This window comes from Mastigoproctus giganteus, chromosome 5 (genome assembly GCF_048544385.1).
Source record: "Mastigoproctus giganteus isolate SK-2022 chromosome 5, ASM4854438v1, whole genome shotgun sequence".
Lineage (NCBI taxonomy): Eukaryota > Metazoa > Arthropoda > Arachnida > Uropygi > Thelyphonidae > Mastigoproctus > Mastigoproctus giganteus.
Window position 1 is genome coordinate 185376777 of NC_143579.1, and position 27016 is coordinate 185403792.

A 27016-nucleotide genomic window follows, 5' to 3' on the forward strand; every position below is an offset into this window, starting at 1 on the left:
TGCAGCAAGCAATGCCCAGTCGCTGTCCGCAGAAATTTGCAGTGCTTAAAAATTTTGACAATGTTTTTAGCCTTAACACTACCACTTTCAATTCAACTGCAAAGCATCAATGTCGACAAATTCATAAAATGAATTTAGAATTACATTTGACCAGACCAAGAGTACTGCCGAAAAATTAGATGTGGAAATAAAAATTCCAAGAGGCAGAAATGTGCAATAAAACCGAGCTAATTTGACCGATCTGATAGACTATTTCCGAGTGAACATATTTTTACCTTATCTTGACTAACTGGTTTCAAAGTTGGAGTCATGATTTTCCAAATATAATACCATAGCTATTTCAAAAAATAGGTCCCAAATATTATTTTGATTCGGACACAACACATGAAGATATATTGGATGCAGCAAAAACATATAAATCTGATTTACCATCCACTATATTCATGGAGAATTAAAATTATGGAGAGAATTCAAAATCCGAAAAAGTCGATACGTCAATGGCAGCGTACAGATTTGCGTCTCTGTTTCCACAATTCGAATGCCTATTGAAAATTCTTTATTTGATACAAGTTACTACTTCAACAGCAGAGCGATCTTTTAGTTCGTTGAAAAGAAATAAAACCTACTTGAGATCAACAATGGGTTAGGAAAGACCGAATGGTTTGGCCATGATCAATATTAGGGCCAGGGAAGCGCATAGGATGATAGGTTTAATTTCCTTTTCTTTTATTAATTAATTTATTTTTATTTCATTGTTTTATTCGGGGTTTTTTTTTTTTTTTTTGGCTGGTGCAGCATAAGCCATAGGCTTTCTTGCACCATGCGGCCATTACTAATACTAAATACTATTAGGGGTGGTAGAAAATGAAAAAGATCTGAGAGTAATTGTGCAGTCAGATATGAAGTTTTCTGAGCAATGCAGACAGGCTGTCAGAGCAGATCATGGGGCGTTGTCAATGATATAAAGGAATTTTGCTAGTAGGGAAAAGGAGGTAATTATCCCTTTGTATAAGGCAATGGTCAAGCCACGCCTTGAGTACTGCGTACAGGTCTGCAGGCCTCATTTTAGCAAGATTGTAGAATTGCTTGAGCGTGTACAGAGAAGAGCTACCAGATTGGCGAGGGGAACGACGGGGTACTCTTACCAAGAAAGGCTTAAATTCTGAAAATTGCAGTGGCTGGATACTAGGCACCTGCCAGGTGATCTGATTGAGGTGTATAAGGCCTTGAATGAGTTGAGCACGCTGAATTCTGATGGGATTCTTCCGCTTGCTCAGATTACGAACTTGAGGGGGCATAAATTCAAATTGAGGAAAGACAGTTGTAGAATAGATGTGCGGAAATTTGCCTTTAGCCAGCGGGTGGTTAATTGCTGGAACAAACTTCCATCTGTCGTTGTGGAAGTTGACATTTTAAATAAATTCAAGGAGGAACTGGACAAACATTTAGAGAGAAAGGATGTGTGAAATTGTTTTTTTTTTTTTTTTTGTTTTTTTGGCTGATGTTACGTAAGTTCTCTTGCTTTCTTGCATCACATGCCTCCATTACTACTACTATTGAGATAACTCCTGAAGAGGTTCTAAATACATTTGCTGGAAAACTTCAATTAATAAAACAAAATTTGTGACTTTTACTACTGCACCTCATATAATTGAGGAGTGTAAATATATAAAACGTTAATTTTCATGTTCCTTATCATTTATAATTAATTGAGATAATTAATTATTTACCAGTTTGACTCACAAACGCTTTTATAACATAACTTTATACACATTTCCTTTTGTTTTTTTTTAAATTTGATAATTGGTCCATATATAGATATAAAAATTTTTTGAAGGATGTATGGTAGCAATATAATTATTTGTATCATGTTGCCCCCTTCCGTGTCGTTTTTTCTGAATCTGCCACTGTCCATATGGATTTCAAACATAATACTGATAATTACGATTTCCAAGTTTTAAAACAGTTTAATTAATGAGGGGCCAAATGGATTTTTCCATAGTTCTGATAATTGTGATTTGCATTGACAGTATGGTTTAGTTTGTGGTGTACAAACAGAACTTCCAGTTAAACTGTATAATCATTACTCAATTTCATTTTTCAGAAAGATAGGAGATTCAACTCCGGCCATTGCTGTTTCAATGCTCTTCTTTCTCATTCCATCTCAATTATCCGTCGCAGGTGTGAAACGCCCGTTGTTAGATTGGAAGACGGTTAATAAAGAGATGGCGTGGGGCATCTTGCTGCTCTTAGGAGGAGGGCTATCGCTATCTTTGGGTGCGAAGGTAAGAGAATATAACTAATCTTTATACACAGAGTTTTCAAAAATGCAAATTACTCTGTTTTATCATTATATTGTAACATTGTTTCCTGGCAAAATATTGCAGTAGCAATGTCATAAAACCAGTGGATCGACCGCTGCTATTCTTACATGACAATGCAGAATTCAAACCGTTCAATTCAAAACTTAAATTTTCATTACGGGATTTTAGTGTTTCTCATTCTTTCTATTTCTAGAACTGTGATACTTCTGTTACATATCAATTTTAAGAATTATATTCAAATTCGAGGGCTTATCAAAAAATGGTTAAGTATGACAGACGCTTAAAGCGGTCAAATAAATTAAACATCTAAATGGTTGTTTCGAATATCAGAACATACCTTCTTTACTACTCATTCGTTTACAGATTGCTGTAAGCGTCATTTTTAATGGCTGCTTGAAGCCATTTAGAATTTCATTTCAGTAAGATGTTCCACGAGAGTTTATCATAAGATGTTATGGTAGAAACCACTAATGGAGTGATATCGTTGAAGTTCATTTCCAGAATTTATATAAGAAATGCATTGCTTATAAAAACTATACCAAAATAGTGTTAATTTAAAAACTTAAGCACTTTTTAAGCAATTGCTATTGTATTATTAGTCCACCAATACGGTATTATAAGATTTCTAATCTTTTATATTAAACTTAAGCACTTACCAGGTGGTAGGCTCTTTTCCTGGCGGTTTCACTGAGACGAGATACAGCAATGGGTGTATATTCATGAAAGCTGCTCACCTCCTCTATTCTCTTTAACACTTTTGAAGAGTCGCCTGATCTGTCAGAGATCTAAAACAAACGTTTTATCTTAGCGAAACATGTTAACTAATTTATAAAAAAATATATATTCTGGATATGTAATAGAATGAATAAGCTTACACAAGTTTTTTTAAATATACAAAATAGGGGTGCAAACTGTCAATGTTTTTCTATCAAATTTTGTTATATTTCTTGAAAATGCGCAAAGTTTTGATGATTTTCGGAGGTTAACAACGTGAGAGACAACGGAAGCAGTGCAGAAAGTTGGCCAAAATTTCGATTCCTGTGCAACCAGCAAGTTGGATATAATTCTACTAGAGAGAAATTATGGGAAGAAGACTTCTCTTCGAATCACTTCGTCACAAGAAGATCGATATTTTTCCACAGGGAGTGGAAAAATATCGATCTGTGATATTCATTATCCATCAGCCATTTTCGTTTGCAACGATAAGTTTCAATGCATGTGAGCCGAAACCACTGGCTTAAAGAATACGAACAATTTTCAGGAAGAGTTGATTGCATAAGTACCTTGAGTAGCTTACTTGATACATAGGCATTTACATTTTCAATTGTAAAGAAAAACTTTTCATAAAATTCTGGACGTTGTGAGACTAATATATGCATTTCACCAACAAGACACTAAACTACCTCTTTAATACCTAAACTGATGAAGCGAAAAACTTGCCATTCGAATTCATTAAGCAAACAGGATGGCATGTGACCTTTCATCTGTTTTCTTCTAGAAACTCGTGGTTTTCGGCAAGAGAGCCAACTGAAGAACACACGCAATTACAGACAATCTATTTATGCCTCATAACTTTGAGCATCACCACCATTCGTCTCTTCTATAGGCTTATACAGACTTTATTCGGTTTGAAGATCAACTTTAAAAAGTTGATTTTTACTGCTTTAAAAGTATATATAATTAATTTGCAACTACAGCTTAAGGAAAAAAACTTTATTTTAATCTAGAGGTTATCCTACTTTATTTTAATCTAGAGGTTATCCTACTTTATTTTAATCTAGAGGTTATCCTACTTTATTTTAATCTAGAGGTTATCCTACTTTATTTTAATCTAGAGGTTATCCTACTTTATTTTAATCTAGAGGTTATCCTACTTTATTCATACGGATAAAGAACACACGCAATTACAGACAATATATTTATGTCTCATAGCTTTGCGCATCACCGTCATTCGTCTCCGAAACACCACAGTAACCATCAAAAAGACCTTATCAGAAGTTCAGAAGTACAGCAGTACCTCACGAAATTTGACCTGCAAGTGAACCCTGAGAAATCTGCCATCATGGTATTCTCACTTAAACCCACACCAACCATAATTCAGGCTGCGATTGAAGGAGTCCTGATTCCCTGCGTCGAAAAGCAGAGAAATCTGGGTGTGATCTTCGACATAAAATTACGATTCCATCATCATGTAGAAGAACTCTGTGCTAAATTCAACAGGCAACGGTGGGTTTCCAAGCAGCACTTGCTACACATTCAAAACAGCAATCTGATAAAAATGTACATCAGGATGATGATTTTCGGAGGTGTACTGTATGGAGTAGAGTTGTGAGGATCGGCTGCAGACACCACAATTAATCCATTAAAAGCCGCAGAATACTGGCTCCTGAAGTGGGCAACCTGGAAGCGTCATCTCCAACCATAGCAGCGCACAACACCGATGGCCAAAGCGCTGAATTTAACCAGTTTTTCTGCATTAATGCACGAGAGAAGACTCATCTTCACCGTAAAAATGATTGCAGGGAGCGTCTCAGCGCCCAACATCTAGGACACCGTGTGCTGGCGGATTCCCCAACCAACTCTCCGCTCCACTCCCAAGCTTCTTGCTCTTCCTTCGAGGCTACATTTTAAAGATCGGTTCCTCCCTTATCAGAAGCTCCATTTGGTTCAATCCCTGGATACTGACTTGTTTAAAATCATAGATGATGAAAAGTATAGACGGCTCATCCTAGATCTGCACATGGTCCCCACAACTACCAACTGATCTCAGATCGTTCTGACTGGGCAAGAAACTCACAGAAAACCGGACTCGAGGAAAATATCTTTTGTTATCACAATTTGTATTATTTTCGTTATTTAGTATTAGTTTTCCTTCCAAGTCAATATTATCTACTATGAGAAGTATTTTTTATATATATATATATATACATAATCTGCTTATAATTTAATCTTGATAATCTCGGCGAGGTTACCTCTGCCGCTTGTTAACCCCTGGCATAATGCCGTGAAGGGTATTGTAGGGTCATGGTACCTGCGTGTACCGGTGTACTTTACAATAAAGATCTTATTTATATTAAAGCTGCAGAAAAACCATTGCTTAATATTTTTAAAATTTTAAGAATTTGACAAACGAAGTCTTTGTAGTTCATACTGAACATTATTATTATTATTAATATTAATTTGTTTCCGAAGAAATGTCCCTTTACAGCTATACAGCTAGAGGACACGAGTTATATACAGAAATCAAATAAATAATGACAGACAAATGCACTGCGTACAGAGTCCAGATACAATACACGGCCTTAAACGGCCTCTGGTAAAGATAAACAAACATAAAGACAACATATAAAATAAAGACACAACATAAAGATACAACAAAGCGTGAATAGAGCGGATCTGTAGGTTTTGTCCTTGCACAGCTTCTCAACGTCTATGGATAGCCTATTAAATATTAGGATGGAGTTAAATAGAAACATATTGTCCAGGAAGGACATGCTACGCAGCTTAGATCTGTATGGGGGTGCGTTGGTCTGGCATCGATATCCCGGATATCAGGTGAATTCAGTTTTACGGATAGAAGCTGAGAGAATGAGAGAAGGTAACAAGGTTTCTAGAGATGATATGATACCTCCAAGGAAGCATATTAAGATTGGTGTCCAGAACCGATTTTGAGATTGTAGGTGTTAGACCGGCGATCTTATTTAGCCATTTCAAAATCCATTATTCCAGAGATAAGAACCTGGTTTGGTAAGATGAGGATGCAAAGGATCATATAGTTGAGGCATATAAAGGAAATGGGATTATGCATCAAAGAATGTAATTTATGATGCATAGTGAAAGTTGAAAATCTCCTGTTTCACTGGCCATAAAACCGCATACGTTCGAGTGGCGTTAAAGTGAGGCAAGAACGTAAGGTCTTCTTTGTCGTAGGTGATGCCCAAATCCTTATGTGGGTGATTTTTTTTTAACTGGAGAGTTCGCTATAATGATATTCACATCGTTTATATTTTTTCTTCTTGGTAATAGAGAATTGTGCGGTTTTTATTTGTTAATGGAGAGCCCAATTGCATGAAGGTAATTTTCCAGTTCCTGTAGCTGTCGGTTGGAGCTCACAGTGATAGACTGGAGAGACTGAGGGCATTTTGTAACGATGAAGAACTTTAAATCATCAGTGTACGTGGCGAAATTAGTATGGTTTGCGAGGATGGGTTCTAAAGATGCGGCGAAGAGGGCTGCAGAGAGAACACCCCCTTGGAGGAGCGCTCTGGAGCAGAGAATACGGCGATGGTGGTCCTGATATCTGGTGCATAGGGTCCTGGACTGTAGGAGCTTCTTAAGAAGAACTAAAATGTGGCCAGAAATGATCGAAAGCTTCCTTAATGTCGAGGAACGCAATATCAAACTGCTCTTTGTTCTTAAGGCACATTCAATTCTGAAAAGTGTATCCATGAGGTTGGTGATCGTGGATAGTCCAGGTAGTACACTATGGAGGTATGTAGCCAAACATGTGATGGACGAGAGCAGGGAGCATGGCTTTTCCCATGATTTTGAGGAAAGTGCATCCTATAGCAATTGGTCTGTAATAGTTAAGCGATTTTGTGTTAGACTTTTTTGGGACGGGAGAAACATAATAATATGTGTTCCAGATGGTAGGATAAGCTCCTGTTTCGAGAATAGAATTGTATGCGTCAAGCTGGAGGTCGATGATATATACTCTGCATAATTTAATCATATAAACAGGGAATCTATCTGGGCCAGTGGTGGACTTGTTGAAAAGACTGTTGATGACCTCAACAGTTAGTCCACGCGAGGAAGACGTCAGTCGTCATCGGGGACTGTTGGTTCTACTTGGTGTAGATTCTTTTCCTAAATTTCATTCTGTGTGCAATCCAATCGTTCTGTGCTATTCTCCGTATGCGCAGGAAGCTTGCCTGATATATTTTTAGAGCTGGTAGTGAGCTAGATCCAGTGTCCTTTGCCATTTACTGTATAGTTTCTGTTTTATGATGAAGGCGCGTTTCGCATCGCTGGTAAACCAGTTCTTGGTCCTGGAAGACAAACGGGACGGATTTGAAAGTCATATTCAGGGGCGATATCCTTTAACAAGTTAGGTAAATTGGTAAGCGTTTGATCAGGATGGCTAGCAGCAATTTTATTCCAGTCTGCAGCTCAGTCTTTGTAGGATGATTTGAGGTTGCATATTTTTAATGAGATCTTGGGTTGCGATTCTTTATGGTCATATTGGTCAAGTTGTCGGGGAGCAAAGGCTTTCACAATCAAAGGCAATACGAGTAGGATGTAGTTTAAACGTTTTCTTACAAATGTTCGTTCACAAAGATGTCTTATCTTTACAGAGGAACGAATAAGACCTGCCTAACTTAGATGTACTTAGTAATTTTTTTTATGCTGTTTAAATATTATTAGATGTTATTTTATTGCAGATGCAAATGGCTAACAATGTTATATTTTGTACTCGCAATATTAGAAATCAGGGCTCAGCACGTGGCTGGCTGACCAGATGTCCAATTTGAACATTCCCAACAGAGTACTCATTGTCCTAGTGATATGTTTGCTGACTGCTGGAGTTACAGAATTTGTCAGCAATACAGCGACGGCTAGTATCCTACTTCCCGTTGTTGCCCACCTGGTAAGTGTTCTGAATGACATATAGTTAAGAAATCGAACTGTAGCAAATATAACTTATGATATTAACTTCATAACAATTAATACAACTATCTCCAAATTTACGCGGGGCACACAGGCATACGCAGCGAATCCAGATTTTAGAGGTCTCAAAATTTGCAAAAATAAAAATCGAATAATCTTTCAGATAGCCAAAAGCTAAAGCAGTCTGGGCTTAAAGCAAGTAGGAAAGCTCTGGTGTGAATGGGGGGGGGGGGGTCCAGTGTAACGTGGAATTACACAGTTTATATATACGATATTATAGTATTTTATCTCTTAGAGTTTATTTTTATAAATCATCAAAAATATGAATAGGCAAGCAAGAGCATCAATTATGGGCGACTTTTTCCTCATAATTATATAGACTGGAAATCGTGAAAATGCAAGTACTCTAGTGGGAGTAGTTTATTGAACCATCTAGATAACTGTTTATTTCTAGATGCTATTTACTTCAACACGTTAGAAAAAATACAAGGGGCCAAATATTCTTGACCCCCCCCCCCGCCCTTTGAATTCTCATGAAGGGGTAGTATCAAATATATGACAGTCAGGAACCGATGGCTGAGAGCGAGCATGGTGTCATAAAACGGCTAGTATCTCTACCAAAAGAAATTTTAGTGGTCAAAGGTAAAAGTCAGGGCTTAATTACAGGAACGGAGACTATGGTGGACTCGGGTATTTCTTCGATTCTATAAATTGAATTATTACTGTATGCTATTTAATATTAATGCATTATAGAAAATATTTAAGGATTTATCCTGATGCCACAAACATATTCACCCAAGCTGAGAATATCTTGAGATATTTCTCAACTAGAGAAAAAAAGATGCCATGACGAATGACCTGAAATATTTAATTAAGCAAATGAAAAAGGCAAGGGACAGTAATAAGTTATACAGGCTATATAATTTGTTATATATTAATATTGGCTGTAAATAGCCTAGTAAATATACTAATGCTAGAAGCATGATACTAATGATAATGACAGAAGCAATACTTCAGCTTCATTAAAATTTATTGATGAATAAATTTTTGCTAATTGGATAAATTATCAAATGCTGGCATTATAAGAATACCAAAAAAACTTCGAAAAATATAAAATTCTATAATCCATAAATCCGACATATGGGGTATAGAATTTTATAATACGAAACGGCGAATACAACATGTACAGAAGGGACAGACAAGACAGGAGGTCCGGGACGGACTAGCCCAGGCCATCAGCAAATTTGGTTCATCGACTACTACTCATGCCATAATACGTGATTCAGATGAGGCTGAAATCTGCCTGTCCGGCCCCGAATTAATGTTCGGTGAGTCAGATGTGACAGCACTGGGAAAACGAACATGAGAATGGGCATATGTTACAGGCCAACTGACTGTTATAAGTATAATGAACAGGCAAAGGAAGTTGGTCAATAAATTAGAATACCTTGTCATGGGAGATTTTAACTGGAACTTATTGGTTGGTCTTTCACTTAGTAGCAGTACATTTCTGGATGGTTGTTTTTCTATACTAGTGTGTTTGGGACGCAACAAGTGAAAGCAATACATTTGATTTGATTATAAGCAGTGACTTCATGCATTAAGAATTTTCAGGTAAAGGAACCACTAGGTGGCGGTGATCACATTGCACTGATGTGGGATTTATTTAAAGATAAAACTACTCTCAAGAGTAAAAGGAAGAGACTTAGCACTCCTGCATAAATTATTACAAAAGATCTTAGCTCTAAATTTCTTTTCGGTGGGACAAACTGATATTAACAATGCAAAATGCTCAGGAAAGTAAATCGTAGAAGCTAGTAAGCTTTTTTATACCGACTAAGGGATACTACTCAAGGTTTAGACCTAAATGGATAATATATGAACTGTTGAGATTAGTGACAGAGAATAAAAATGTATATGATGATTATAATTTATTATGGGACACAGAAACGTGGAGTCTAAACTAGTCTGCACAAGTTACTAAGGCTGTTAGGGAAGCTAAGGAAGATTATGAGAGGTTATTTGGCTAAGACTGAGAAAACAAAAGTAGCAAAGAATTCTTTACTTATGTTAAATAGGGAAGAGATGTTAACATAAAGAAGAGATGAACCACATTGGTCCACCAGATATGAAGGGCAATAATTATTGATGATCCAGTACATGTTGCGAAAAAACTGAATAAATATTTTGCAACTACATTCGCATGTGAAGTTTAAGGATTGAGATACCGTAAGTACATCTAATTCTAACTGGGAGTTAAATAAATTTATGATAACTGAAAGAGAAATTGTTGCTGAAAGCAAATTGGGCACCTTGGGGCTGATGGAGTCTATCCAATTATATTTAGAAAAAAAGAAGCAAAAGAGATAAGCAAACTATTAGCCATAATTCTGCGAGTACCCTTGGATTTACGGGATGTCCCTACAGACTGGACACGCGCATATGTTCTCATACGCGCGTGTCACAATTATCCCCAGGTCTCAAAGAGACCTTGGGGTATTTGTGCAGTCAGATATGACGTTTTCTGAGCAGTGCAAATAGGCTGCCAGAGTAGGGCATGGGGTCTTGTCAATGATATACCAGAAATTTGCAAATTTGCAAACAGGGATAAAAAGGTGATTATCCCCTTGTATAAGGCAATGCTCAGGCCACGCGTTGAGTACTGCGTACAGGTTTGGAAGCCTCATTTTAGGAAGGATGCAGAGTTGCTAGAACGAGTACAGAGAAGGGCAACAAGACTGGTGAGGGGAAACAAAGGGGGGCTCTTACGAAGAAAGGCTTAAGATCTGAAAATTGCAGCTTCTGGAGACTAGGCACCTGTGAGGCAATCTGATTGAGGTGTATCAGGCCTTGAATGGATTGAGCAGGCTCAATGCTGATGGGATTCTTCCTCGTGCTCAGAATAATTGCCTGAGAGGACATAAATTCAAATTGAGGAAAGACAGTTGTAGAATAGATGCGCGGAAATTTGCCTTTAGCCAGCAGGTAGTTGATTGCTGGAACAAAACTTCCATCTGTTGTTGTGGAAGTTGATAGCCTAAATAAATTCAAGGTAGAACTACACACACATTTAAAATGAATGGATCAGTGAAATGGGAAGGTTTTTTTTATATAAGCTTGCTTTCTTGCATCGTATGCCTCTACTAATACTAATGTCAATATTCACAAGGGGGAGGGATCAGAGGACTAGGTGAGTAACTACTGTATAGACCTGCAAGCCTGATTTATGTGTTGGGAAAAATAGGGAATCAATAGTTAAAGAAGTAATTCAGGTCCATCTTGTCCGGAAGGCAGTTACAAGAAATCACAGTACGAAGCTATTAACGGTATATCTCGCTTGACCGATTAGCTGATATGACGTAATAATAAAGGAACAGGATTGAAAAAAAAAATTGTCAATATATACAGTACTTAGACTTGAATAAAGCTTTAGAGAGTGTTCCACACAAAAGACTGTTATAGAAATTGATTATGTGTGGCAATATAGACAAGTTACAGCGATGGACAAAAGGATGGTGGAGTGGGCGGAGACAGAGTGGTCATTAATGGCCAGTGCTTTTCAAGGCCTAAATAAATGATTGGAATCCCTCGGGGCTGGGCTCTTACTGTTTTCAATATTTATTAATGATGCTGACAGGCATATCAAGTTTAATATGTATATGTTCGATGGTGCAAAGGTTGGTATAGTGTTAAGTGACAATAATCAGGATATCCATTCCAACAAGACCTGGATAAATTAGACAGACGGGCTAAAAATGGCAAATGAAGTTTAAGATTGATAAATGCAAGGTAATGCATTTGGATAGTAATAATCATAGAATAATATACCGTTTGAATTGTATAAAAACTCCGGACAATGAGGAATGAAAAAGAGAGGAATAACTGTACAGTCCAATATGAAGTTTTGTTTTCTGAGCAATGCGGACAGGCGGCTAAGGCAACTTGTAAGGTTCTCTCAGTGATATACATGAATTTTGCAGCAGGGACATAGAGATGATTATCCCATTGCGTAATTGGAAATGCGCACAAGGCTGTATACTGGAAAGGTTATTTTGAAAAGTATCTAACGTAACTTAATACAAGATGTAATATTCGTCTAAAAATCAGCCTGATAATTACCACAATTTGAGTAACAATAGTGCCATTAATACGTTTTTGAACAAAATCAGCAGATCTACTAACGGAGTGCACAACTACTCTGTTATGTTTGATTATCATCTGGTTCAATGTTCACATCAGGCCACAGTGTTCTTCAGCATTGACAGAGTCATCCTGCTTTGCACTTGTCATGCCATACATTTGACAACCTGCAGTGGCGTTCTTCATCACCAGATTTAGGCATACACCAAATGAACCATGGCTTGGAGTTTCCGCTATCCGAAATGTTATTTGCAGCTTGGAGTTCCCTTATGTGAAGATAAGTCTATAATTATTTATTTTGTGACCCCCCCCCCTCTTCATATGCTTTAGATTAGGGCCGCAACTTAGCATTTTCCATCCAAACAAATCGAACAACACTTCGTAACTCTGCACCTGCTGCGTCTCCATTTTCAAATTACTGATAAACCAAGCACGGAATCGGATCAGCGGAACCACGTGATATAATGCATGCACAAATGTAATCCATACTTTTCACAAATAATTCATTAGGACTAGAAAGAATTTTTTTTTCTCAAATAACAGAAACAATTCTGATTACTTGACATCTCATCTCTTATGTGAAATTTATGGAATGAATACTCTTTAAACAAATTTATGTTTAGCCGCTCTCTCTCTCTCTCTCTCTCTCTCTCTCTCTCTCTCATTAAAAATAATTATGAATAGGTTTTGTTTATTTTTAAAAATAAAAGAGTCACGGTCGGTCCTAGAATTTAGAAGACCGGGGTGCAAGAATTAATGTTAGGGGCAACTGATCCCCCAAAATCGAAATAACCACTCTCCCTTTATTTGAATTTCGGTCTTTTCAATCGGGGACCCAGGGGCGTTGCACCCTTCCCTCACAAAGACTGGCCCTGACAGAAGTGAGTTAGAGTGTCATCAAATTTCATGTTTTGAATTTTTATTTTATTTCAGGCCAGAGCTTTGAACATCAATCCAATTTACTTCATGATGCCGGTAACGATTTCCTGTTCCTTTGCTTTCATGTTACCTGTCGCAACACCCCCAAATGCACTGATATATGAAAGCGGAAAGATGACAACGTTGGATATGGTGAGTAAATTATTCTATTTTGGAATTTAATACCAGTATTTTAAGTCTCCCCATCTCTCTAGACAAAATAATTGGGGAAGCTTCGAGTTTGGAGAATTACTGATGTTAAAAAAGAAAAATGACGAGTGGTATTAGTATTAGTCATACAGTGCAAGGAAGCCAAAGGCTTTCGCTGCACAGGCCAAAAAAAAAAAAAAAAAAAATTCTGTAGCAGGTACATAATATGTCCTGCCGCTAGCATATTTAACGTATTTTACATTTAAGATTCATCGGCTTTAAAAACGTTTTCAGGCGTTAAAAACGTTCTAATTTTCAGATAAACATGGATAATAATATAACAATGTTTATATTTTATTAATAATAACTAGGGGGCTTTGCCCTCTTCTCGCTTCTTTTGATAAAGTAAAATAAAATACTTAGAGAAGCTTTCGCACTGTGTGTCTCTCTTCCTCTGCTATGAATACATAAACGTTACTTAAGGAAATAAAGTATTGCACAGCGTGGTCATGTTAGATAAACATAGCGCGTGACCACGTTTAAACAGAAGCTTGTTTTACTACAGTAAAACAAGCTTCTGTTTAAGGGTTACGTAATATCACGTAACCCGCAACTCTGTTCTCCCATTGGCTGAATAAATATCACTAGGAGGAAAATTATTTTAATGTATAGAAAGATTACATATCGGTTACTGAAAGTATTGGTCTGTGTTGACTAAGGTAGGATATATTTTTACATTGAAGAGATTTAGTTCACGACTAAATACACCATCTATAGTTGTTCCATTACGTGTAGTATTTATCGAAAGATCAGATGACATGTCAAAGATGAAGAATGTTTTCATAAATGTGCACAATTCTTTTCCAGCCTCAGAGTTTAATTGTAAAGAAAAAAATTACATTCAATCTGAAAACACCAGATGACTTGAAACCAGATGCGTTTTCGAATTAACGCATTTCCCAGTTTCCGAAAGTTTATTATTATTATTATTATTTTTTTTTTTTTGTATCTTAAAACCTTAATATTTGTTTCTAAATTCCTTAGCTTTCAAACGATATGCTATACGTCCACATTATCCCGTTTATTACATGAGAAAATTTCCTTGCTCACAAGTTCATATTTTCCACTATCCTGGAAAAACTACTGCAATTTTCAGAGGTTTGAAAGTTTTTCCTCTAGTATAGAGCTAAGATGAAGCTCCGTGCAAAATTTCATTAAATTTGTTCAGTAGAAGATAAATTATTGTTGCCATCTTACAAGTATATTGCAACAATACAAGTTACAATAATTCGCTTCTGGCGGAAACTGAAGATGACGCACTTCCGTAACGCTTTTCGCATGACGGTTTTTCGTTACAAATTTTTTGGAATAACGCCAGTAAAAACGTTTTAACGTCAAAAAATAAGAAAATACAAATTATACGCTTATCTCCTCACGTAACTATCCAGTTAACCTCAATCTCTTAAAACTGTCAGCCTCAGCTCCATGCGGAGGCAATTCCAGTAGTCAACAATTCGCTGGCTAAAAGAACTCTTCCTACAATCTAGTCTAAACCTCTTCCCTTGTAATTTAAATTTATGGCTCCTAGTTCTATAATTATTTATAAGAGTGAAAATTTCACCTTCATTCATTTTACTAACCTCTCTCAGAGCCCCTTCTAGGGTTCCTGGTTGCCAAGCTCTGTAGCCCCGCACAACAGAAATCTTTCCTCGTACGGTCGCCGTTTTGCCGATCGCACAACGCGAGTTGCCCGTCTTTGGACCCTTTGAGGTCTCCACACTTGGACACAGTATTCTAAATGAGGTGTTACAATTGCCTTATACAATAGGACTATGATCCCCCTACCTCTACAGAAGATTGTTCGATAAATCATCGATAGTACGTCATGGGCTTTACTGGCCGCCTGTTTACACTGCTCAGAAAACTACACATCTGTTGGTATTGTAACTCCAAGATCCTTTCTTATTCTACTGTTTTTAATTCAACTCCACAAAGTGTATAGCTTATTTTGGGGTTGCTATTCTCCAAGTGTAAGTCCTTGCATTTTGCTGCATTAAAACATAGCTGCCAATTTTCAGACCATTCCTGAAGCCTGTTCAAGTCATCCCGAATTCAGGATGCTTAGCCTGATCATTATCGACTCTCCCAATCTTTACGTGGTCTGCAAATTTAGACATTACGCCCTTTATCCTTTCGTCGATGTCATTTATGAAAATCAGAAACGACAGTGATCAAAGAACGGATACAGATCCTTGGGGGACCCCACTTCTGCCTTTTCACCAATCTGAAGAATATCAATTAATCACCACCCTCTGCCTTCTGCTCTGAAAACACCCTGCAATCCATTTTAGAATCTTTCCAAGTAATCTCAACATGTTCCATCTCATGAGGGACCAAGTTAAATGCCTTACTGAAATCGAAATAAATGTCGAAATTGATGGAGTTTACTTATGCATGGATAATGCACACACATTATTTCTACAACCAAGGTAATTTTAATGCATCATTTTAATTATATCTCACATTGTGAATGCCTTCACAACGAATTGCCATGGTATATCACATGCTAAATACCTTCACAACGAGTTGCATGGTATTGCATTTAACAAGAAATATCTTTTAGATTAAATCACGCACACCATCAGGCATCATTTTAATTATATCTTATAATGCATCATTTTAATTAAAGCTCACATTGTGAATACCTTCACAAAGAGTTGCCACGGTATTGCACTACCTCGAATAAGTAACGTTTCACCTAAAGAAGACTAAATGTTACTTATTCTCGGCGGATACCACCACCCAGAACTCGTTTCGAAGCTTAATGGCTTCTCATCGGTGGGTGGGCAGACCTGTTGTCGCAATAGTGACAACCCAGTTATGAAGTATAACTCCATAATATGAGCGATGCCTGATGGTGTGCGTGGTTTAATCTAAAAGATATTTCTTGGTTAAATGCCTAAGAGTATGAAGGAGTTTACTTATGCATATATAATGCACACACATCATTTCTACTACCAAGGCGACTCGTTGTGAAGGCATTCACAATATGAGATGTAATTAAATGATGCATTCATACTACCTGGGTAGTAGAAATAATGTATGTGCATTACCCATGCATAAATAAACTCCTTCAAACTCTTAGGCATTTAGCCAAGAAATATCTTTTAGAATGTCGAAATTGTTTCCTACACTTAACTCATAAGTAACTGTGTCAAAATAGCTTACCAGGTTAGTGAAACATGATTTTCCCTTAACGAAAGCATGTTGCGTGTCCTTCTAAATGAAAGTCCCTGGATTGCACTCTTAATCATTGTCTCTAAACATATTTGTATCAGTCATTATGACACCACAAATCAATTCTGGCCTATCAGCTTACCATTCATTATTTTCTCCCACGCCATCTATTTCCTGTTAGATCTGTAGCCATAACCAGAATATTACTTTTTTCTTCTGTTTGCCTTGATACCACGATGCGCTTGGTAAGTCTATAAGACTATTACTATTATTAGCTCTATCTCTCGAAGATCTCCCTTCCTACCTAATGATTTTAATTATTTCGTCATTTTTGATATAGTCTTGTCATTGCTGCCATCTGTTAGTTAATCTATTTTTATTTGAACTTCCATTTCTGAAATTTCTAAACATATCTTGATTTTTCACCCAGTTTTCAGCTCAATAGATTAAAATATGCTTAAACATTGTAATATAAACAAGTAATTTTGTTTTTAAAATAATTTTTTTTACGAAAACTCCAAACACGAAAGGTATTAGAACCTATAGTACTTAGTATCCTGCATGAGTTGAAGAGGGAGAAGATGAAAGAATATAATTGCTGACATTAGGAGTTGAAATTCTGTAGACTTCAATTTTCGGGAAATACATATGAAGGGAGATTTGTTCCAGAAAACCAAAGTTGAAAGGATAAATGAGTAAGAAGAAAAAGTTCGGTTATGTGAGTTTGAAGTTGGACAGAAAATAGATGTTGGCTGGTTGCGGTACGTGTTCGGACTGGATTGGAAGAGAGAGAGGAGGAATTACAAAAATCAATTCAGAAGAACAGCGCCAATGGAAGTATCTATACAAGAGGCATGCAGCAGAAACAGAACATCTATGAGACAAAAAGTGGAGATACTTTTGTAAGAGATAGGTTATTAATTAACCCAACTGCCCTATTTTGAATAGAGTCTAGAAGCGTGAGAGAGGTTATGAGGGTTACCGCTCCAAATTTGGGAACAATATTCCAGGGTAGGGAGGATTTGAGATTTGTAACGCCGAGAATGAAAAAGAGAAACTCCAGTTTTTTAGATGCAGAGTTTGTGATGTGCTTGTGCAGAGAGATTAGAAGTCAGATCACATATCTCTGATATCCTAACAGAGATATGTGATCTTCTAGAAATCTGAGTGTCATGGAAGACAAGCAGGAGCAGAACAAATCATTTTTGCGAGGTTTAAGACAAGAGCGAGTTTTAGAAGAACTGAAATTAACTAAATTCTTTGCCCCACTGGAGAATTACCTGGAGATTAGCATTTAAGGAATTGGTAGTGGATATTCAAGAAGTTGAAGCTGTTTGATCAGGGCAAGGCTTCTCAAACTGGAAGGTAGAAACAAAGCTATGGATAGGATTTCCGGTCAATGGGAGAAGGTCATTAATATACAAGTGGAAAAGAGTAGGATAAAGAACTGAACCCTGGGGAACACCAGCATTAATGAAGAAATTAAAAGACAGAGAGCCATCTACTATCACCCGCACTGAGAGAGAAAACTAGATACCCAATTACAAAAAAACAGTCGACAATCCATAATATGGAGGCTATTTAGAAGACCATTATGCTAGTCATGATTAAAAGACTTTGAAATGCAAGAGCAATTGTTTTGGTTTCGCCCAACTTTCCCATTGAATTTGTCCAGAGGTGGTAAACATAAGCCAATATATCACCAGGGGATCGACACTGAGGAAACCATATTATCGATCACTGATCAGATGGACCATTAAGATACGAGGAGCATCCAATAAATTATCTACCCAAGGTACTTCCCATAGTTATATTTCAATGATTCATGATTTATCGTGTTCCTACATATCTTGACTTGAATCATACTAACTTTGATCTCACTATGTTTTTAGGTTGTGCTGCTGTAACAGAAAGGATGACATCTGTATCAAATTATGGATTTACTGAAATTGGAGCATAGTCGAGTCATCAAGTTTCTCACCAAAGACCATTCATGAAAGGATGGTGGCTGTGTATGGCAACGCACCTTCAGAGTACCAGGTGACATTCTGGTCAAAGAATTTCAAGTGGGGTTAAGATTCCATAGAAGATGATTCAGGTCCAAGAGAGCCTGTGATAGCGACCACTCCAGAAATGTGCCAAGCTGTGGAAACCCCTGTGCTGAATGACAGATGTTTAAAGGTGTCCCAAATCTCTAGCGAATGTGACATATCTGAGGGAACAGTTATAACCATCCTCCATGAACATTACGGATGATGAAACATGGGTTCATCACTGTGATCCTGAGAACAAGCAAGAATCAATGCAATGCAATGGAAGCACAAGGGTTCTCCCCCGCCCAAAAAAAATTCGGATACAACCTTCAGGGAATGAATAAGGTCGGTGTAAGGTGGGTCTCCAGATTTATGACCACCCGTGCAGAAGCAATTCAGAGTACGGTGTCGTGAGAAGAATTTAGAGGTTTATGGAAGCGATCCTGAAACTTTCATCTCCAGAATTGTTACGGATGATCAAACATGGGTTCATCACCGAGATCCGGAAAACAAACAAGCAAGAATCAATGCAATGGAAGCACAAGGGTTCTCCCTCACCCAAAACATTTCGGGCACAACCTTCAGCTGGAAAGATTATGACCACCATTTTTTGGGATTCTGAGGGAATTTAGGACATTCACTACCTGCAACACAAGCAGACAGTCACTAGGGAGTCATATGCATCCCAACTGTACAACCTAAGAGATGTCAAAAAGGAAAAACGCCGTGGAAAACTTTCCAGGGGTGTGCTGCTTCTTCAGGATAACGCACCAGTGCACAGGTCACATGCTCACATGCTGCTGCTGCTTTCAGAGACTGCGACTTTGCAGAACTTACCCATCCACCTACAGTCCGGATCTGGGCCCCAGTGACTATTTCCTGTTTTGACACCTCAAGAATAACTTACGAGGACGCTGTTTTGTTTGCTGATGATAACGTACTGAAGTCTGCTGTTTCTGCGTTCTTTAATGGAGAGGACAAAGAATTTTATTTGGCTGGTATTTCCTCATTGCCAACAAAATGGAACAAGTGTATTGAATTTCAGAGGAGTTACATTAAAAAACAAAGCAATATTTTTCCTCTATCTTATTTTCTTCATGGGTAGGTGATAATTTATTGAACGCCCCTCGTACTTGACGAGTTGGCGGTTAATAGACTTCTGTATTACATTAGAAACAGTGGAGGTAAGTGCAATGGGCCGATAATTGGGTGAGGGAGGGGATTTGTCACTTTTTTTAAGAAACTAGCCGGATATGGACAATTTCCAAGCAGAACGTAAAACGTTAGTCGGAATAAGAAAGAGTAAAAAAGGCAACACAGAACAGGAGTAAACTCAGGAGCACCGGTTTTCAGAACAAGTGAACAAATGTCATCAAGATTGTTCAAAATTCTTCTGACATCCTTTTGGCAGAAGATCACAGGAGGCATTGAATGGAGTGCACTGCGATTAGTAGGAGGTGGTTTAAAAAGACTGTCAATACAAGATTTAGAAGAAAAGTAGGATGCTAGTAAGTCGGCCTTAACTTTTTAGCTTGGGTGGCAATAGGACAATCGGGTTTTAACCGATGGTGGCAGTACAGATAGATAAAAGTTGCGAGAGCAGAATGCTCGACTACTATTTGGACAAGAGCAAATTTCGTACTCTCTGTCTGTTCAAAATTGTTTGGACTGATTAATAACTGCTTTACAAATGGTGCGGCGCCTCCGTTGCCAGGTGGGCAGGAGCAGCAGTGCGTAGCACAAGCTTCTTGATTAGACCGGGGTTCGAGCCCGTGATCCACCAAATATGGAGGATGCGGAAAGGTCAGGGAATGACCACTGCATATCCCCGAAGCAATATGGCCTTAGTTGCTAATGCTCCTAAAAACCAAATAACAACAACAAATGTTACAAGCTTTGGTGCAGGCAGAAACTGAACCTCGAGATTTAGATGCAAGTCAACTGCGATATGCAACATTCTTAATCTTGAAAAGCCCTAGTACGTTTATTGGAAAAACCAAGGTTTAGATCAACGACGAGATTTTAAAGTGAATGTTGAATAAAGGATTTCATCCCTACAAGAATAATTTCATTGACACGATCTGAGCAAACACTGACATCAGAAGATATGAAACAGTCATCCAACCAAGGAATAGAAATCTCGCAGATCAGCCCATTTTTCACTGGTGTAATGCTAAACAACACGAGGCTGAGGATGGTCACGATAGAAAGGCTCCACCACTGAAGAAGAAACTATCACCAAGTTGTGATCTGACATGCCTGGAAGACCACTCACCTCGACCGTATAATTGACAGGGTTGTTCTCGAGAAAACCCATCAAGAGTATTGGCTTTGTGGTTAGGATTGTCGTGTATTCTGGTTGATAAATGAACAATCTATGCGATGTCATTAGTAACTGCAAAAGGCCTCAGCAACACGACCATCTGGGTTTCTGTTAGGAAATATGGACTGAAGTCGAGTTTCAAAGGAAAGGAATCAAAAAGTTCCAAGTAATTAGTGGAATTTGAAGATCGATTGAGGTAACAGATGAATTCGACAGAATGGAGTAGAGAGATTTTAAGCCGAGGAGATTAAAAACAGGTGTTCCAAATTAGAAATTCTCTGACAAGGGACATCAGAGTGGACATATACAAAAATGCTACCTTTTAAGCGAAAGGATCGTAGTGCAAATAATTAGGACAACTGAGATGAGCAGTGGTTGAATCAACCGATAATTTGGATTCCGTCAGAAAAAGTATTGGTAGACTAAGTGAAATGGACATTACAGAGATTAGAACTGGGACCAAATATTTGTGAAATGAACGAGGAAGTGATTTCGAGGTTTAGATCTATTCGCAGGTAAGTTTGTTCTATCAGTCTGTCTGTTCATAATGTATTCGGTGGTAAAGAATAGCAGGGATATGGAGTAATGAAATTTTTGGATATGAATATTTGTACATACAGCAAGAAATACAGCTCCTTGATATAACGTGGCCAAGACAATGCCCCCCTCTCCACATACACATTAGGACTCCAGTCACTATCTGGCAGAGTAGAGGTAGCGAGATTAAACACTAGGTAATAAGGATGGAAGAGAACAGCTTCTCCTAGAGAGTTATCAATAGGTTCAATCCGGCGGACTACCTAGTGGCTGGCCTGCGAACACTGTTTTAAAGCTTACCCTCGAAATGTAAGGAAATTAATTGGCTTCCTACACTTTCTCCTTTATTTATTTTATCGTATATTGCTATCTAATCATTCAAACTTTATTTAAAGAGACTACTCTTAGATGCACAAAATTATTAATTGTTCCAATTTTTGGTAACTTTTGTTTTCGTAACTAAAATTGTTTACAACCTACATCTAATTTATTCAAGAGATTCGTAGAGTTTCAGTTTTTTTTTTTAAATTACTGAAATTCGCCTATAGATGCGCCAGCAGGAGAAGCTGGTGAAAGGGACTGTTCCATTAGGATAGCGAAAATATAATAGCAGGGACGCCATTTATTCTGTTATACAAAATGCAAAAAGATATTACTGAAACGGTAATTTCATTTTAAATTAAAAAAATCATTTTCAAAGATGATTATGATTTTCGAGGAGATAAACGAGTTATTCCCATACTAAGTGCACTACATGTGAATGTGTGGAAGAGGGGGGGGGGGGAATCACTGACATCTACATCACTGCATATAGATTAACACAGAGAACAAACTAACGGAATTGACTTAACAGTTAAAGCGGCTGAGACAAACTTAACTTTCCTTCCCTCTCAAACAAATGTAGCTAGAAGAGTAATATTCTCTCATATTTCAAGAACAAACATGCTGCGCAAACAAATACTTATAAAAACGAATCTTAAATTTAAGGTAACCTACCCTTCGTTAATAAATGAACACTGATGGTTTTTGAAAAAGCAAACATTTAAGTAACCAGAACTTCTTTTTCCAAACAAATAATTATAACAATTTATATTACAAAACATCAGATACTTAAAATCATCCTCAAACAAAAATACAAAAACCAAAAAACCTTTTGGACAATCGATGAAAAATACCTTCACCACACTAAAAATAATAAAACATTCATATCACAACGAACAATACAAACTATAACTAGCAAAGAAAACTAACCAAAAATGCAAATTAGGAAAGAACAAACTACCCGATAAATCATAAAAACGATGGTACACAATTCCAGTCCAGCAGATACTACTGTGAAGCAAATGCGTTTTTATCCAAGTCAAGAAACTATTTCGTAAATAACGTGTAATTAACAACGACCGTCACACTGCACGCGATTTCGGGCGAAGTCCTGTGACATGGCTACAAGCTCAGAAAAGCATCCAAAATAAAATAACACATTGGTGCGAGCCTGACACTCATTGCAGCACCCATCATTTTACAAGAATATAGCTATACAATAAAGATTTCTAAAGCTATTTAATATTATAAAATACACTTCATGGACAAAACATTAGAAACCTTGCCTGGCAAAAAATTCAGGTATTAAGACAGTGCTGCATGAATTTCACCAGTGTCTGGAAAGCGTCAGGGCAGAAGGTACATTTTTGTCACAGCTGTTCGATGTGATCGAAGACAAATGATTTCAAAACCAAATAAAACGGCTCAGAATATTTCATAAATCCTCTGGATACTACTGGGATCCTGTACCCGGTGAAGATATTGCTGTAGAGTTACTCTGGACTTTTGCCAACACATCGTCTACGGTTCTGGAAGAGTGCATATGGTATGGGAGCACACGATCATATCCGATGTGAGAGCTTCTATTATGAAGAATAAACCTCTTGTGCGCTAAACTTATGTTACGGGGGTGAAGATGGATGAAAGATGTTCTCTATTGCATCGTTTCTTAATCTCGGATACATCCTGCACTTTAGGACTTGCAATCTATAAATGACATGAAACTTACTATTATTATTTGGACCATGTCCATATATTTAAATCTATGGATGTGATTATTATAATTACTATAAAGCTACCTTGCAATCTATGCTTAACGCGGTTACTGTGTGCTCCTGGATTTTATGTTAAAATGTGATATTAAGAAGAGTTATTTGATTTTTATTAGTGATCACCTTGCTAACGAGTTGCATTTGCACCATATCAGGTAGTATTCAACTACTTATAGATATGCGTTTATTTGACAGTTGGAACGTTCTTAGTTCTAACGGTCAGCTGATTGTTTGCCTAGGTTACAGCATAGCGTAAATACTTAACATTTTATCTGGTTATAATTTAAAATGTATTCATTGGGACCTGTACAAACCACCATGAAAATATGTTTAAGAAAATTGAAAAATCATTAATATATTGGTCATCATTAGCTAGAGATTGAGAGAGGAACAGGGACAATGCGCCACCTCACTGAAGATTAAAAAAATAATAATAATGGGGGGGGGGGGCATTCAGTGGGACTCTGCTGTAGTCACCTTTCCTCTTCAAGAGCATCTCGTGGGATGCATGATGACTCTTCCTATGATTAAAGCCGTCCCCTTTAAAATGCGGCCATGTGGTAGGCAATGACATGCCACCACATTATCTGATGCCACAGAGACCATAACAAAACCAACTCCAAAAACTGCTGTTAAAGAAAGACCTACAGCTAGGTGAAAGGGTGGGATCAGTGAACTTTTGGACGTGACATTTTGCGATGCCGCTCGTATAGTATATGATCGATGCAGTTGGAGGATTTTGTTGGTTTGTTGTTTGTTTGTTATTTAGTTTTTAGGAGCATTAGCAACTTAAGGCCATATTGCTCCGGGATATGCGGTGGTCATTCCCTGACCTTTCCGCATCCTCCGTATTTGGTGGTGACGGGCTCGAACCCCGGTCTAATCAAGAAGCATGTGCTACGCACTGCTGCTCCTTCCCACCTGGCTACGGAGGCGCCGATTTTGTTGGTGGCCACAACAGCTCCTCAGGGAACTATGTGACTGGAAGAAGAAGACATTGCAAGTATAGTATGCTGCTCAATAGCATTACCTGCATAAAAGAAGGAACAAAATTAAAGGGCCAAAAGCGGCAAATATTTTATTCTGAGCACTAGAGCACTATACGAGGGGGGAGTTGAAAAGATTTTAGCCCAATACAGATCGCAAAGGTTTCCGTGAAAGACAATATTACCAATCTTGCTGTGACGCTTCTTGTGTGTTCGCAGAAAATTTCAGGTTTCTAACTCTAACTATATTCTTCTCCTTTAAGAGGGCGTTGAAATGTAGAAGGTGAATGAAGATGGCGACTATTGAGAGTCAAGCACTGTGCAGTCATTGAGTATCTTTATTTAAAGAGAATTCGCCGAAAAAAATTCGTGAAGACATGCAGCAAACATTAGCGGAACCTTGTCCTTCATATGCCATGGTCAAAAACTGGGTTGCGGCAGTTAAGCGTGGGCGATACAGTGTTGAAGTTGCATTCCTCATTGAGAGACCTGTTACCGTGTCGACACCTACAAATGTGGATGCTAGTCACGACCAGATCATTCAAGACCACAGAATAACATTTAGCCACATTGAGACAACATTCAACGTCTCCCATGAGAGAGCTCACGATGTTGTGGTGAATGTTTTAAGGTTTTTTCGAGGTGGGTCTCTAAAGCACTGAATGCAGATCAGAAGCAGGAAAGAGTGAGGTGTTTTCATGAGATTGTGCTGCATTTAGAATCTAATGAAGTTCAGTTTTGGGGGCGGTATGTCACTATGGACGAAACACGAGTGCACCACTTGGACCCTGAAACAAAAGAACAAGTGCAAGAGTGGAAGCACCCCTCTTCTCCTCCTAAACAGTTTCGAGTGCAGAAGTCGGCTGGGAAAGTTATGGCATCAGTCTTCTGGGATGTAGGGATCATCATGGTTGATTTCTTGGAACGTGGTGCCACTATCAATGCCAAGTATTATTCTAAAACTACTGAGACATTTCCAAGGGGGATTTAAGCTTAAGACGTGCAGAAAATTGACCAAAGGAGTCAGTCATCTTGCGTCGCGATTGTGCACCGTCGTACACAGCGTTTGTGACTCAGACAACACTACATAACTGTGGGTTCGAGCTATTACAGCATCCGCCCTACTCATCAGATTTGGCTCTGTCGGTCTATTTTCTGTTTCCAAATCTCAAAAAGGACTTGAAATGACAGAAATTCGACAGTGACAATGCTGTGACGGATGCAGTCAACAACTGGTTTGAGTAAAAATCTGAATTTAATTTGAGGGGTAGTGGATCGTGCCAGAAACTGTGTTGACTTGGGGGGGGGGGAATACTATGTTGAAAAATAAATGGGTTTTCACAATTTTCCTCCAGCTTTCCTTCTATGAGAGGCTAGAAACTTTTAAACCTCCCCTCATAATAACGTTTTGACTAGGCTATAAGGTTTTAATCAGAGTTCTCAAATTTTATCGTTTAATATCTTCATAAATTATGTAAATTTCAATGTTTTAACAAAGAATTTTAAAAAAATTTAAAACATGCAGCATAAATGATAAAAAGATAAAATAAGAAATATATAAAATGATAAAAGATGCATAAAGATAATTAAGGTTAAAAAAAAACAGACGTATGAACTTTTAATGGGGAGAGACGCAAAAATAACCACATTTCGTAGGTATTCGCGGCTGTAAAAAAGGTTAAGAAGCACTACTTTATATGGCATTCCTTGAGAATTATACTCCCCACCACACACACATATATACGTTGAAGTGACGTAAGCGTCTTCATCTCGTGAGACTGGTGTTAGTAGTCATCTATGGCATGTAGAAAAGTGTAAAGAAAGGTTCATCAGACGCATTATTTTTCAGTGAGTGCGTATCCGCTGTGAGGGAATCTTTGTCCCACTGTTCACTGTCTATAGTTCTCTTCGCATGGTTGGTAGAGGTTGGCTGTGGGCATGTCTCTACCAATTTCTGAATGTGGCCATCAATTAAAACACGCCGGAAAGTCTGTTATCGTCACATGCATTTGCTGTCTGCATAGTTCCAGAGTCGCTCTTTACCAGCGTTCTTCAGCATGGATGTTTTTGTTCTCTTGTTTAACCTTTAAAATAACTTACCACGGTCTGTGAAATCGTTGCAGCAACCAGCCACGAATTGTATCTTCCTTCCTAAATTAAGTATTTTTTTTAATGTCTGGTGGGGTGGAAGCAACAGCTATACGCATAGTTGTTCTTCTCTTTTTGTGTAATTATTGTGATTTTTGTGTTAAAATTATGCCAAATTAAGTTGCTTTTTCCCCTGTTTTTAGGCAAAACCAGGATTTGTGATGAACATAATTTGCTGTGCAGTGGAAGTGTTAATGATAAATACACTAGGAATGCCGCTGTTTGGACTCAATGCCTTCCCACAGTGGGCTAATACCACAGAGACTGGAGAGGCAACATAGCATCGGGAAAGTAAAAGTAAATAATTTTACACAGGAAAGTAAAATTATCCTAGCCAAGAGTTAGACAGAATTGAACTCAAGAAAGACTTTTGCAACGGACTGAAAGACTGGCAGCTGCTCAATTAAACGAAACTTCCCCTCTAGGACTGCATTCCGAGAAAATGGTGGTGTTCTTCTAA

At 37.9% G+C, this 27016-nt stretch overlaps 1 protein-coding gene across 1 annotated transcript in view; it reads left to right on the forward strand.

The window, feature by feature from the left end:
• Nucleotides 1-27016, forward strand: part of LOC150085925 (Na(+)/citrate cotransporter-like) — a 54840-nt gene extending 27824 nt beyond the window's left edge. Inside the window, exons 5-8 of the mRNA XM_090373585.1 lie at nt 2105-2285; nt 7810-7971; nt 13065-13202; nt 26700-27016. Of these exons, the coding sequence (XP_090229711.1) occupies nt 2105-2285; nt 7810-7971; nt 13065-13202; nt 26700-26837 (619 nt within the window). The 3' untranslated portion in view covers nt 26838-27016. The remainder of the gene's footprint in view (nt 1-2104; nt 2286-7809; nt 7972-13064; nt 13203-26699) is intronic.